A 14,308-nucleotide genomic window follows, 5' to 3' on the forward strand; every position below is an offset into this window, starting at 1 on the left:
TCTTAAGGTCGTCGCCGTCTTATAAGAAGCTGAATATGAAATTAGTTAGGAATTTTTAATGAACAATTCCTTCACATTTACCCGGCCGTCTTTCTGCCCCCACCGTTTGGATAGGTGAGTGCGATGATTGCGGTCGCTTTTTAGAAAGGGGGGAGAGACAGAGCAATTTCTAAAAGTTCTCAGGACTGCTACACACAACTACTAAAAAAAAGTTAATTATCTTGAAAAATCTAAGTCTACCTGCCGTCGTCTTCAGCCGTTTGCCTGCTGACTGCTGCTGTTTTTCACACGCTGGGGAAAAATGGAAATTCTCGCAAAATACAATGCGTGGGAAATTGGTGGCGTGGGAGTCAGCCAAGAAAATCAAGGGAAACTATATGTGCAATATAAATATATAAATTTGTATCCACAAGACTTTGGACACGTACTCTGATTTATAATATAGTGGTAAATCCAGAGCCGTAGGTCAAGATTGCTTTATCGATTGCCAAATAGAATGGATTACTTTACGTATTTTACTAACACTTTTCACAAGTCATTTGCAACCATCCATCAATAAATAATTATATAATTCCATTGTAAGTTGTATTAACATAAATTTTAAATATTTCCTTATGACTTGAATTATTTATTTTATAGCCTAGGTTCAGTCATTTCCTTGTTTAACAGAATTTGTATTACCTTCAACTTACAATTTAGGAAGACATAAAAAAAAAAGGTATCTGTGAATGATCAGCGTAGTTATAAAAATGTAACTTTCAATTATTTTGAGTCTCACAAAAAAAAGAAAATATTATCCATTTTGCATTTAAATATATTACTTTTGCTGTTCACTGGCTATATTTAAAAACCTTTTTCAAAAAAGTCAATTGGTTTACTGTTTTTAAAAAAATAATTGGACTTGTCGTTACCACAATCAATTACTTTATTATACCATTGGTTTTGTCCCGTCCCAATAAAATAACCAAATTAATTGTATATAATTTATTAAATAATTGAACATTTCTATGTATTTGATACAAAACGTCATCAGTACAGATATGCAGTTAAGATATACAAAGAGATAGATGCAAAATGCGTAGATACAAATGCTTATCTATGAATATGTAAGACCTTTTCTTCCTACAAAACATTGTATTTAATAATTTAACCGGAATGTGCCATAAGAATACCTAAGAGAGTAATTGCAAAATTTATACAAAAGAAAAACAAAAAACTAAAAACAAAACAAAAGTTTGGAAAATGGTTTGGTATAATCGATAGCTGAACAAGACCAAAATTGGAATGAATTCACCGAGAAGGGAATGCAATTAGAGCGAATAGGGTGGTGGGTATAAAGAATGACTTATTAACTATAAAGTACTAGGCTTGTATAAGTTATTGCAATTGTTATTTATAATTATTATAAATATTTGCGGTAATTGTAGGTTTTACTAGTTGGCTCGTATTGTTCGATTTTTGTTCATATTGGTCAACATCAACGAGATATATGAAGTCAGCAGATCGTCCATCTTATAGCCAAGCGAAGTTTCGCATAATAATTTCGAGCCCCTCACCAAATTGCCAATGGTCATGTGGAAATATGTATTACCCGAGGACCAATTCGAGATGCGTGTGAATGGATGTGTGACCAAAATATCCTTTAAATAAAAAAATGAATATTAAATTATTATACATTTTCATAAAACAGTTAATAATACGAGTTTTTACCTTGGTGACTGGGTGTATGAGACTCACGCCGTGTTTGTTAATGGCTATTAGTAACATTTCGGGATAGTTCGGTTCGGTGGTTTGCTTCACCTCAAAGAAAGCGGAGCCAAAAGTTGGCCATCTGTTGATAGAATCAAATGTTTAGAAATCACGCATATCACTTAATGGGTTTTTGAAAACCCACCTATATACAATCTTCAAGAAGGCCACCTTGGCATCTTCGGAAGTCATGCCGCCGTCCTGGTTGTAAGAGGCAACAATCGATCGTTTCCATTCGCTAGTGCTCTGCATTTTCATGATATCCGATGGAATAAGTTCCCTCAGCATTTGCCTAAAAAATTCCAACATTTAATTAAGTCAATCAAAAAATAATGGGAATAATAAGCTGTACTTACGGTATGGCCTGCAGTTCTTGTTTATTTTCACCGAAGCGCACGCGGAATACAAGAGCAGCCAGTTTAGCCGCCTCCTCCCTCGAACACTTGTGATAGCCGCGCAACAGCTTTGGCAACTCTTGGTGATAGTGGAATATTAGATCGGCGTTCCGATCCTTGCCTGGCACTGTGTTCGTCCACAGTTTCTTCATGAAGAAGACCTGATAGGTGAACTGCGGATTGGCCCCATCTCGTATAGGACGCGCCTTTTTTATCCAATCGGTCAGATGGCGTACGAAATCAAAGAAGAAATCACCCTCGGGCACTGAGATAACCTTATCGGCTATCTTTACAAACAAGGAAAAGCCCTCACTGGTGCGCAAGGATAGACGCTGCGAGATGTTGTTGCAGAAGTCCTTGGCTCGCGTGGAGCTATCAACCTCGAAGGCTTCATCTGTGTCGTCCGGAAAGTAGACCTTTGTGAAAGATCTGTGTGGTTTTGTGCTGTATGGCCTCCACCTCCACCTGGTGTGGTGGATATTTGCGTTGTCCATGGCGTATTGTCTTTTGCAATCGATGCATTGAGTCCTGTCAATTAGAAATGGTATTAAATGTAACTCCTATGTTTAAGTGTCAGAATATTACCTGAGAAATGGGGTGACGCCGGGTGCGAAGGAATAAAAGAAGCTCCTTCAGTAAACCCTGCGAGCAGGCGAACAGTCCTGTGGCCAACCACATCAGCTCCCAGCCCCTCTCCTCAGACATCCGATTGCGATTATCCGTTAGCTGCTTCATTAGTTGACAGTATATCTCATCCCGCAGAATCTCATGCTTCAACGGTCCATCGAATATATGATCCGTGATTTCGTTGCCCATCCGCGGACGCTTAGAGGGCAAATCTCCCATGTACTTAAGTATGGCGGCGAAGGCAAAGCAGGCCTCCTCGGCAAATTCCTCCTTGCTTTGCAATTTACGAAGCAGCGGCGCCTTGATCGGATCTCGGGAGTAGCGCCACAACTCTTCACTTCGTTTCGAACTCAACGTAAGTGTTTTTGACATGGTTCGTTTTGGCGGCAAACGGAAGTGATCTAGGGCATACTCCATCAACGTGTGCGGTCGATCTCTTGGCTCCGCCGGACCGCCATTAGAAGCCATGCTTAGGCGACGCCCATGGTGTGCCTCTTCGATGTTGAACAGGGCCAAAATATCTTGAGGCGGTTTGCTAAGCGTTGGCAGAACATAGACCGTTTCGGCAGGGAAATCTCCACGCTCTTGGGAACGATCGCAGCGTCCTATGCACCAGCCGTTGTTAAGTACTGATTCCCCGCAAGATTCATCCTCTAGTATGATTAAATCGCCTTTAAAGAAAGAAAGGAAACTCGTTCCATCCGAAGGTGCACGGTAGTCTTGCAAGGCTATGACAAACTTCGATCTATAAGCATAAAGAGGGTTATCAAATTATATGAGATTTGAAATTCCAAAGAAGGATTCTTTGTAACTTACCGCTTTTTCAGGCCATCTAAGAAATATACAACCAGATCTCGAATATCCTCAGCATTGGGACTCTGGAATGTAAACTCTTCGCCACGTACAGTGGATAGGCTAAACGTCTGAGTGAAGACTTTGTTTGTCTTTTGACTTGAAACTGCAGTAATCTCAGGAAAGCTTAGTTCTAACAAGACCTGCTCCTGATCGTCCACCACATAGACGCCGGTCCAGTTAACCGCAATGATGACATCGTTCTTGGGCAGATTGGGGCCTGAGTTACGATATGCTTCGTAGAAACGGGAAAATAACAGGGGCCACTTGTACTTGGCATAGCTAACAATATCCTCCTTGATCTTCAGAGGAGCAATCTTGTCCTTGACGTAATAGGATTTCTTATAAGCCTGCAGGACCAAAGCGGCCCAGCGTTCAATGGCCTTGTCGACACCATTGAGGCAGAAGTCGGGTATAAAGTTTGGCAACAGAGTAAACAACCTCTCCATGGACATATCCGTGGAATACTCTATAAAGTATTGCTGGGCAGCAATCATGGCCAGATCTTCCTCCTTGTCGCAGCGATATTCGCCAAACTTAACACCCCTTACCACCTGTTGGTAAATAAGGTTAGTGGCCACCTGATCGTGAGTGGGTTCGTGCCACGGAGCAAAGATCTCCTTGCGGAAAAACAGACGCCACGGTGCATTCCGCTCCTGGGCGCCCTGCTCCTTTGCATACTGTTCACATTGTGAGATGGCGTCCATCACGTGGTCTCCGCCACTTCCCAACGAGCTGACTTTGTCGAACAGAGCTATGTACAATGAAAATCCAAACTGATCCTTGAGAGTTATCTTATCCGATAGTTGATTGCACAGTTCCCGGGCCGTGGTGGCGGAATCGGCTAACAGGGTCTTGGTATTCCCATCCATAAAAGTAATCGGCAGCATTATAGGTTTTTTCGATTTGGTAGCTTGCAACTCCAGCCACGAAGGCGGTTGATTGCGAGTTCCATTGTTGAAGGTTCGCTTCAGCCGTTCCTCGCAATACGGCGCATATCCTGGTGGACCCTCACGAATAAAGGCTCTCAAATAGTTGACAAATTTCTCGGACGGAGCAAAGCATCCTACGCACAATGAAAGCAGAATCCAACCCCTGGCATGTGAAGATTTCAGAGGATTATTGGTCAGCTGCTTGCAGATTTGACAATAGATTTCGTCTCGTAGTTCGGCTCGTAGGATTCCATGGCCAATGATGAAGTGAAGTTTCTCCAGGTTAGAAGTGGGGCGCGATTGCAGCCACGATTGGTAGCTATCAGCCGTATATTCATCGTCCTGAAGACGCCGACGGACGTCTTCACCCAATTTGTTCTTCCGCTTTAACGTTAAGGATACGAGCTTGTGACGGATCGAGCGCGGCTTTTGCTTTAGGAAAGCATCTGGATCCAGGCCCATAAGCTGAGCTTCTTGGAATTCCTGTAAGAATAAAAGAGACAGCAAGTTAAGTAAATTACAAACTTAATTAAACTTAATGTCATCTTAACATACCTTACTCCTGATAAAATTGCGTCCCAGAGTGGCTGTGACCTTGGACATGACGGATGTAGTGTCCATTCGATCCATTGTATGATATTTTGGCTCTGGCATATCACCTGTGAATCTGAGGATAGTGATCCACAAGGCCTGAGCAGCAAGTTGATCGCCTTGTGTATGAAGTGGAAGTAGGGGATGCTTTAAAGCCTTTTTAGCATACTGATGGTTTACATTTCCCTGGAAGTATGTCGCTGCAAATTTCTGAAACTTGAACTCCGACAGATCTTCCTCATCCTCAGAAATGTGTATGGGTGCAATTATATCCTCCTGGTTGACGTTTTGTGCATGGGGCAGATCATTAAACACGGACGTCTCTCGCCCTCCATGCGGTGTAGGAGCGTCACTACTGGAATCAGGTAAAAAGTCAAACATGGCCTCAACCAGTTTGCCATCATCCACCGGTTCCTCTTGCTTGCGAGCTGCGTCATTGATAATGTTCATATTGACCTCCACTCGACGTCTATTCTCCAGTTGCTCCTGTATTTCCCGACGCTCCAGCTCGTGTAATCGATCTCTGTAATGCTGCTCAGCAATTTCCCGCGCATGCTTATTTCCGCGATGCAACAGCTCTTGCTCCTCTAGTTTGCGGAGATGAAGAACTTCGGCGAACTGTTTGTGCTCTAAACGAAGTTTTCGGTAGCGCCGCATGGCAATCATTCGTCGCACATGTGATTGAATCTTAATGACAGCCCACATCTTGTGACCATACTCCCGTCTGACCAAATAGCCACGGGCATGAGCCTGCAGACCGACAATGTGACCCCTTAGGTGGCGGAAGCGATGGGACAGGACTCTCGAACGGATCAAAGCCTGCAAACGCATGTAGCCCACTCGCATGTTCCTGTAACGTTTACGCTGAGCATAACCCTTCCAGAATCTTTGCACGGTAATAGCGGCGGCTCGCAGGCGTAAGAACCTTCGTCGGTACACCCAACCACGAATGCTGCGCTGCAGGATGAGAATTTTTCGCGTCAGCACGCGATCACGCTCTTGCTCCAGGAACAGATCGTGAGCATCCTTCAGAAAGACCTTGGTGTGTCCCAGTTGATAGTCGGACTTGCCAAGAACCACAGCACAAATCCTGGAAGTGGCTGCCTGGCAATCTGTACGATGAGCTGGCGGCACTCCGGGAATCAGGAATCGGTAGCGCTCAACGAACTCGCGGAATCCATGTCGAATAGGATATCCAGCGCGGCGGATCCGGATGGTTTCCATCATGCCAGAGTATCGGAGCTGACGGCAGCACAAACCACGATCAAACATCATTGGCTTTTTCAGCTCATTTGGTTTAATACAACGAATAAAGAATGGCTGACAACTGCTGAGGGTCTTCATTAGTGCATCAAGCGATTTCCGGAACTGAGTGGAGAGGGTCGGCGTTCGCTTTCTCGTTTCTGCACCCATTTCTATATCCTGAGCAAAGATTTGTCGGAGGAACTTGTTGCCACTCTGACTAACCAAATGCAACAAGTCGGGACTAAAGGTGTCCCGGTTTTTATCTAGGAATCCACGCGTATCGTAGAACACCACGCCGGCAAAGTGGTTCAGCCCGAAACTGGTATTAATATCTGACTTGGGCTTTAAGTAGTTCTTGTGTGCTCCATGGGTTTTGTGCAGTTTGGCCAGCATCGTTTGATCAGTACCCTTGGGAAACCGGGCCTCCTCATCAATGAGAGCCATAATATTCAGCTGCTTGATAGCTATTAAGTCAAGAGCATCCTGATTGTCCACGAACTCTATGTGCTGCCAATTGATGGCTTCGTGGTTGTACTCTTCCTGTTCAAGTTTGAAAATGTGCTGCACGAAGAACTGCTGGAGATTCTCATTGGCATAGTTGATACAAAACTGTTCGAAGCTGTTCTGGTCGAAGTTCTCAAAGCCAAAGATGTCCAAAACTCCGATGGCATTCCGTGATGTGCCGCGAGGTTTGAAAATAGCCGAGTTGATCTTTCGAACGATATGCACAAACATGCGTCCGTAAATGCCCTTTACAAAGGCATCGCGCACATCCACAGATTGATCCCGGGACAGAGTGGACACCACTGTTTCTCCATGAGCAAATAATGTGCGACGAGTTAGGGCATCAATCAGCGGCTGAATGGGCAGTCCAAGCAGCCCAGCGACACGCTCCACATTTATGTGTTCTGGTATTTCAGTGGCATCCAGATTATCCACCACAGTCGCCTTATACTTAATGTTGCCGCAGTGCAAAAGAGCAGCCAGCAGCTTGATAATCTCCCAGATTTCCTGATCGGAGAAGAGCAAAACCTTCATGGCGGATCGAATATCGGAGAACTCGGCGGCATCGTCACGCCCTTCGCAGGTTATACTATTACCACCAGTCAGATATCTATTAATTGATAGATTATGATTAAATTAAATTTGTTTTTAGTTTAAGTAAGATTCTCACTTATAATCAGCAGCCATGCCCAGATCAAGGCGATTCTTCTCATCTGCCGATAATCCCGCCAATATGCAGTAAAAGACATGATAATTGCGTTCGCTATGATTTTGGGAAACAATTCGTGACTTCTCCAGCAGGTACTGCTCGATTTTCGCTCCCTCGATCACGCCATTGGCGCTAAAGTGTATATCTATATATTTGCCAAACCTGTATAAAAATACATTTGATTGATAGAAGATCAGGTGATACATGTGTTTTGCATTATAATACATACCGCGATGAATTGTCGTTGCGTATGGTCTTGGCATTTCCAAAGGCTTCCAGAATTGGATTTGCTTCTAGAATTTGTTGCTCGATCCATGAGTGCTTGCCACTAATCGCGGCAAGATATTGAAGAATCAGCTTTGTGCTTTCTGTTTTGCCAGCTCCCGACTCTCCTGATATAACAATGCACTGATCCTGGCGATATCGTTTCATGTGCGCATATGCATTGTCGCCAATCGCAAAGATGTGCGGCGGAAGTTCTCCGATTTTACGTTCTTTGTAGAGCTTGATCTGATCGGCCGTGTAAATAGGCAGGATCTGGTAGGGATTAACGGCAACTAATATGGATCCGGTATAGGTCTGAAATTATGAAGAATTAAAGCAGTTTGTTTAAAAAACTTATTGAAAAGTATTATTGATAATGAATATTGCTGACCGACAAATAAAATTTGATTACAATGTTTTCCTATTCTTTGACTGGGGCACGATATCATTCAATGGTAAAGATAAGAATTGCATATCTTTAATTCTTTTAATGATGACGTAACTGAGTTGAAGTTCTTAACAAGCTTATTTTCAAGTTTTCATCCTTAAAAGTAAAAACTTAGTGGCTAATTGGTTTTACTTTTGATAATAAAACTTGTTTAGATAAAATCCCATTTCACAATGTTTAAATATTTGGGTTGTAAATTATGTTTTCTGTGACTTTCTAATTTATAGTTTGGAAGTTTGTGATCATATAATACTCACGTATATCAGATTCTCCTTGTATCGTATAAGCAGATTCCGCAAGATTCCTGCCTCATGCAGATCGCCAAGGGATATCATGTCCTCCACTCCTTGAACAGAAGACGCATGCATGGCCTTGATGCGGCGCTCGGGAGCCAGCCACACCTCGTCACCATCGTCATCACGCACCTGGATGCGACGACCCTCCGCGGAGACGACACGTGCTCCAATGGCCACATCGAATTCTCGCCCCGAGGCGGGCTCTATCCAGATGTAGTCACCCTATTGATTAGAAGCGTAATTACAAATTTACAAATTTTTAAATTTTTTTTTTTTACAATTTGACATTCAGTTCTTTACGAGGCTGCCGCATTCGGTTACCATGGAGGTGGGGGCCATAAAAAGCCTATGTGCTGCTTGTTGTAAGAGTCACTTGAGCGGAACGCAACAAAAATAGTGATACCAGGGACAGACATAAGTAATTTACAGTGATGGGCGGAAATAAATAAAAAGGTTTTGCAAAAGAACCATATATAGAAGGTCAATATCAAAACAATTATTGAAAATCGTAACAAGGAAAGCTATCTAAATATATAAAAAGCTAATTTTTAATTTAATAGACTTTCAGATTTCTAAGTTACTTTCCAGGAGTTCAAGAAACAAGAAAGAACTTTTTAACATTGAAAATTGTTCATTTTAAAATTTAAATAAAACGCTTTTTAGGCCTGTTGCAAGTAGCAACCTGTTGCCCCACCCTATGCCACTATTTCCATCCACCACTGTGAAAGAGTAATGGGAGTTGAAGTGAGGCATGGCGTGGAACTTCCGCTTTTTGCTTCTGTTGGTTAGTTAGTGTTCATGGCACAGGGAAAAGTGAGATAGATCGCGTACGTGGATAAGGAATGATACCCTAATAATAGGGAATGAAATACTTACACGTGTTACGATCACCATATTCGTCGTCCTTCATTTACTGATCCTGGCTTGGCATTCAGAGGCAAAAGGCCCGTTCCTCTTGTATTGGTTTTTCTGTTCCAAAAGAGAACAAGTGGAAGAGTTAGCCATGGAACAACAATAACAAAATACAAGTTAGCGCCTGCGGCAACTAAAACCGGCTTTGAAAAAAAAAAGAAAAAAATTAAGGTGAAGTTTACGGTAAATTGAAAGAATTCACAACTTGTCGCTGTCTTCGTTTGTGGTCCGTCGTCTCTCTTTGTTGTTCTTGCTATCACAACGCGCTTTCCTAGCTCGAGGTAAACGTCTTTCTTTCCTCGATTTGGCCAACACACTCACGCTTACTAAGTCGCCAACCAAAGTGGCAACTCATTAACAAAACACAAGAACAACAACGAATTAGTCATCAGACTTAAACACATCTATAAAAATCATACTTTCGATACTTCTTTTCTTCTCAGACTAGGGGAAACCGACCCCAAACAATCCCATACGTGACCGAAGAGATCTTATAAAAAATAAATAAACATTTACACCTTTAGACATGCAAAAAAGGCCATAGAGCTATTTTCACTTTTCAACTTAGGTCGGGCCAAACAATCGATTCGATACGAGAACCATCCGAAAAAGAGGGTCTTAACCGAAATCGAAGGTCTCAATGAGCTGCGTTTGTTATGCAAATTACTTGATTTTCATTGAAAATATTTACTTTCATTACTTTGTACGGGTTGACAGTAATTTAACAATATGTTCGATTTGGGCAGTAGAAAACTGCACCATCTTTAATTAGATATGAAGGAAAAGTAAATGGAAAGGTGATGACATTGATAAAGTTTGAAGAAACAAAATTAGATCTTGAAATCTTTTCTGAAAACTAATACCATTAGCATTCCAATCTACTTTTTGGTATTAACTTTTAGATTTAAGCTTATCCTTAACTCAATTTCTCATGGTAAAAGATCCATTTAATCTCGATTTTCACCTATACATCACATACCCAGAAAGCACAGGAAAAACTCATCTAATCTGCGCAATGCAATCAACATGTAGATCGGCTTTTTAACTGAACTGCTTCATTTTCCAGAGCCAGCCATGAATCAGAATTTCAAGCTGGCGTCATTTCCCAGTCGGTTACCATCGAAACCGCCTTACAATTGGACACCCCATCCATCATTTAACACATGGACTAACGGCAGAGGTATGGTATCAGCCGTAGTATAGTTACTCATTCGGAGGCGTCTCTCCTCTCCATAGTAATTGCAACATGCCAGACAAAAAAGTAGCAGCAGCAGCAGAAGCGGCAAGAGCAACCAAATTTAGTGGCACACGGCGGCACGTATACTCGTACACATACCAGTCTGGTTACGCTCTGCCGGTCAAAATACAAGTATAATGCACATAGGGAACCCATCTATCCACTCATATATGTATGTATATAGCAACCTGAATTGTTGGTTAGAGTTCAAGTAGTTATCTGATATATACAAGCATAGAATACGAAGCAATATTGCCCAATTGCTAGTTTTGCTGTTATCAGCGCCTAATTTAGAAGTATTATTCTGTCACAGTTTTCTAAACCCTATAAACAAAGTAAGTACTACTTGGAATAACTATATATCGAGTAGAGTCTAAAATAATTTTAGAATATATAATTATCCCCATTCTCCTTAAATAATTTGATTTTTTAAAACACCTGGACTAATTATTCTAGTAAAATTTGAGCAGCCTTTACATACGGAATCGTTTAATCTATGATATATACAATAGTTTGATATCAAAATTTCTAGTTTTCTCGACTAAAATATTTTGTGGTTCACGAACGCATCATACCTGAATTATTTAAAAATGATTGCTTAATACTTGTACTTTTGTTATCAGAGCTCACTGAAGTGAAGGTGCAGATAAGCAAAAAACATTAAACAAGGTGTAAATTCGGGGCGTGAGAGGCAGACAAATCACTGGGCATGACCAAAGACGATTAAGAACCACAAGAATCAAGCTAAGAGCGTCTAAGAATTTCTGTCTCTGCAGATGTTGCAGATTTTGATAAAGCCGTCAATGACACATGATTGGCACGTATCTAAATGTATATATGCAATCAAATATATATATACATCTACATTAGTGAGTGAGAGTGCGTTTTGAGTGGAGTGAGTTGCGAGTGATCCAAAAGTTCATCGAGAGTCATTAGTGAAAGTTCGTGTGTGGCTGCCACGTACAATTACGCTTTATGCCATCTACTCTACATATAGACATATATACATATATATATATAGGTACATATCACTCTTAAAGCAATTGTTTAATGTGCCCACTTTTTGTTCACTTTGACATTGATACTTGACACCATGTTGTTGTCATTTTTTGAGCAATGTGTGGTATAACACCAGTGCAACATCTATGTAGATTCGCCTAATGTCTTATACAGAAACGCATTGATAATCTAATCTGGGTTTCATTTTATTTATAGTTTTTATTGGAGCAATTGTAATTATAATTGGTTTATTGAACAAAAGATTTATTAAACTTTGTATTTGCAAATAAGACTTAATGGCTTTTTAATATATTGAAAGAATATTTAAGATGGAATTAATCAAATAGAATAGTTTGAATTGTATCTTTTTGGTAGGAATACTAACATATTATATAGTTCCATCAATTTAAACTTTTTAGGTTTTTTTATTATTATTTTATAAATGACTATGAGGTTTCGGATTGTGAAATTTTCTTTGTTAATTTTTTAAACGACTTCACTTTGTAAAACACCGTTAGATGCTTATTTTCTTCAGTTTTTTCCTCAAGTTTTTGCCATTTGCTATCAAAGTTCTTTTTGGCAAAGTGTGGTATCTTTTCACACAATTTGTTTCTGGTTTTACAATTAAAATCTTCTAAAAAAAAATAACGACTCACCACCAAAAACACAAAAAATGGGCAAAGTATTATGTTCATTTTTTTTATTATGTATTTAGAGAAGACCTTAAAAAAGTTTCACCAAACAAACAGAAAGTCGCTGCGTGCGCGAAAGCCCCCCAGCAACAACAAAAATAAAAACAACAACAGCAACAACTCAACATTAATGGAACCCAACAACCCAAATGGAAACGCAAAAAAAAGGTTGAGATGGGAGAGGAGCAACAAAAACCGGCTAATGAAAAGCGTTTATTTGAAAAAGGGTTTTTCCAATTGTCCACACACGAAATGTCCCGTTGTGCAACAGCAAAAACAACAAACCGGACAAACAAGTGTGCCTGTTGTAGTAGTTGTTATTGTCAATTTGAGAATTCTTGACCGCTGCACAGAAAAAAATTGCAATCATTTGATAATCAACTTAACGGGTTTTTATACAGTCTTAAGCCGAAGCCAAAATGGAAAAATCTTTGAAAATATATTTTCAAAAATATTCTTGTAAACTATAAATATTAATTATAATTATAAATAACATAATTCCTTAAGCAAAGTTGCACTTTAGCCCGCGCTTTTGTTGCCACTAAAATGTACATTAGTTATAAAGGTTATGACAATTTGTTGTCATATGATATCATAATAATAAAATTGATACATTTTTACTTGTCACCTTTTTAGAATTTTGAATCTACATGTAAATAAATACATTTACGTTAATCACAGAAATGATTAAATGATGAAATCTATTTTTAACAGTGTAGAAGCCTGGTTCAAGCTCAAGGAGAAAGAGAGGGAAAGAGAGCCTCGACAAGAGCGGGTGGGAAAGGGATGGTGTGGAAATGAGGGGGGAGAACGGCACCCATGAATGTGTTGCACTGTAAGCCGCTCTTTACGCATCTCTCCCTCTCGCTCGCGCTGCTTGTCTTCGGCAGGTGTACCTGTCCGTGTGTCTATGTATGTGTTTGTGTGCGCGAGAGAGCGGGGCTGCGTTAGTAGTGTGCATGTTAGTACCGTTCTAGCCAACGAAACCTGAAGCGTAGCTATTTAATTTGGTCAGTCGCTTAAAGCAATAAAAATGCAATACAGCCACGTCTTCGTCTCGTCTGATGTAAAATGACGAAAAACAATAAAATCGATGATATTAAAAGTCACATCGAACTGATGCTGTGACCCTTGTCATTTTCCCTTACTGACTTTTCTAGCCCCCAACAAACACACTTACTCACAGCTACACACACCGACTTGCAGGGTTAATGCACTCTTTTTTCTTTCTTTTTTTCTTTCAAACACTCCCTACCTTAATTTTTGCATAAGAATTTGCACTTTTTCTCTGTATTTTTTTTTTTTGGTAACTGAACTGTAGGTATTGCTATCGCTATTGCGGTTTAATTAACACTTTTGGGGCCAGTCGAAAGCGGGATATTCTTTTTCAAAAACAGGTTACATAAATAGGTCACGCACCAATAATCGCAGGAAAAGTGCAGCGCGCCGATTGTTTGCTTTTCCAGCACAGGTCAACCGAGCAACAGGTTAATCTCAGTCACTATTGACTTTTGGCCATTTTAGGGCCTTTAATCACTTGTTTATTGACCGGACCGAAACCAGCCGAACTTCCAGCGAAAAATAACAACCGATTACACCAACCGAAGTACAACTGATCGCCGCAACTAGTGCTGGCACCAAGTCGATTTGTTTTCGATACCATAGATTTGGAGAAGAAGGTGTAGTGTTGCCAGTTTGAAAAAAAAAGTTGGCCACTTAATTTGAAGTAACGAGCTGCCACATCGACGCAAACATTTGAATTTAACGAAAATTTAAAAAGTACACCCTGATGCATTGCCTAGTGAAGTTTACAAATTATTAATCTACCCAAAACTAGACAACTGAACAGCTGAATA

The 14,308-nt window shown here is 40.6% G+C and overlaps 1 protein-coding gene across 1 annotated transcript; it reads right to left on the reverse strand.

The window, feature by feature from the left end:
* Nucleotides 1-969: 969 nt before the first annotated feature.
* Nucleotides 970-14,088, reverse strand: LOC108105839 (myosin-VIIa). The gene is given in 13 exon segments (XM_017212595.2): nucleotides 970-1,640; nucleotides 1,711-1,831; nucleotides 1,895-2,041; nucleotides 2,106-2,563; nucleotides 2,565-2,672; nucleotides 2,730-3,516; nucleotides 3,588-5,038; nucleotides 5,111-7,505; nucleotides 7,566-7,766; nucleotides 7,834-8,183; nucleotides 8,574-8,834; nucleotides 9,489-9,581; nucleotides 13,633-14,088. Coding segments are annotated over 12 exon segments (6,504 nt in total). The 5' UTR covers nucleotides 9,507-9,581; nucleotides 13,633-14,088; the 3' UTR covers nucleotides 970-1,433.
* Nucleotides 14,089-14,308: the final 220 nt, after the last annotated feature.

This window comes from Drosophila eugracilis, unplaced genomic scaffold (assembly GCF_018153835.1).
Source record: "Drosophila eugracilis isolate 14026-0451.02 unplaced genomic scaffold, ASM1815383v1 contig_353, whole genome shotgun sequence".
NCBI lineage: Eukaryota > Metazoa > Arthropoda > Insecta > Diptera > Drosophilidae > Drosophila > Drosophila eugracilis.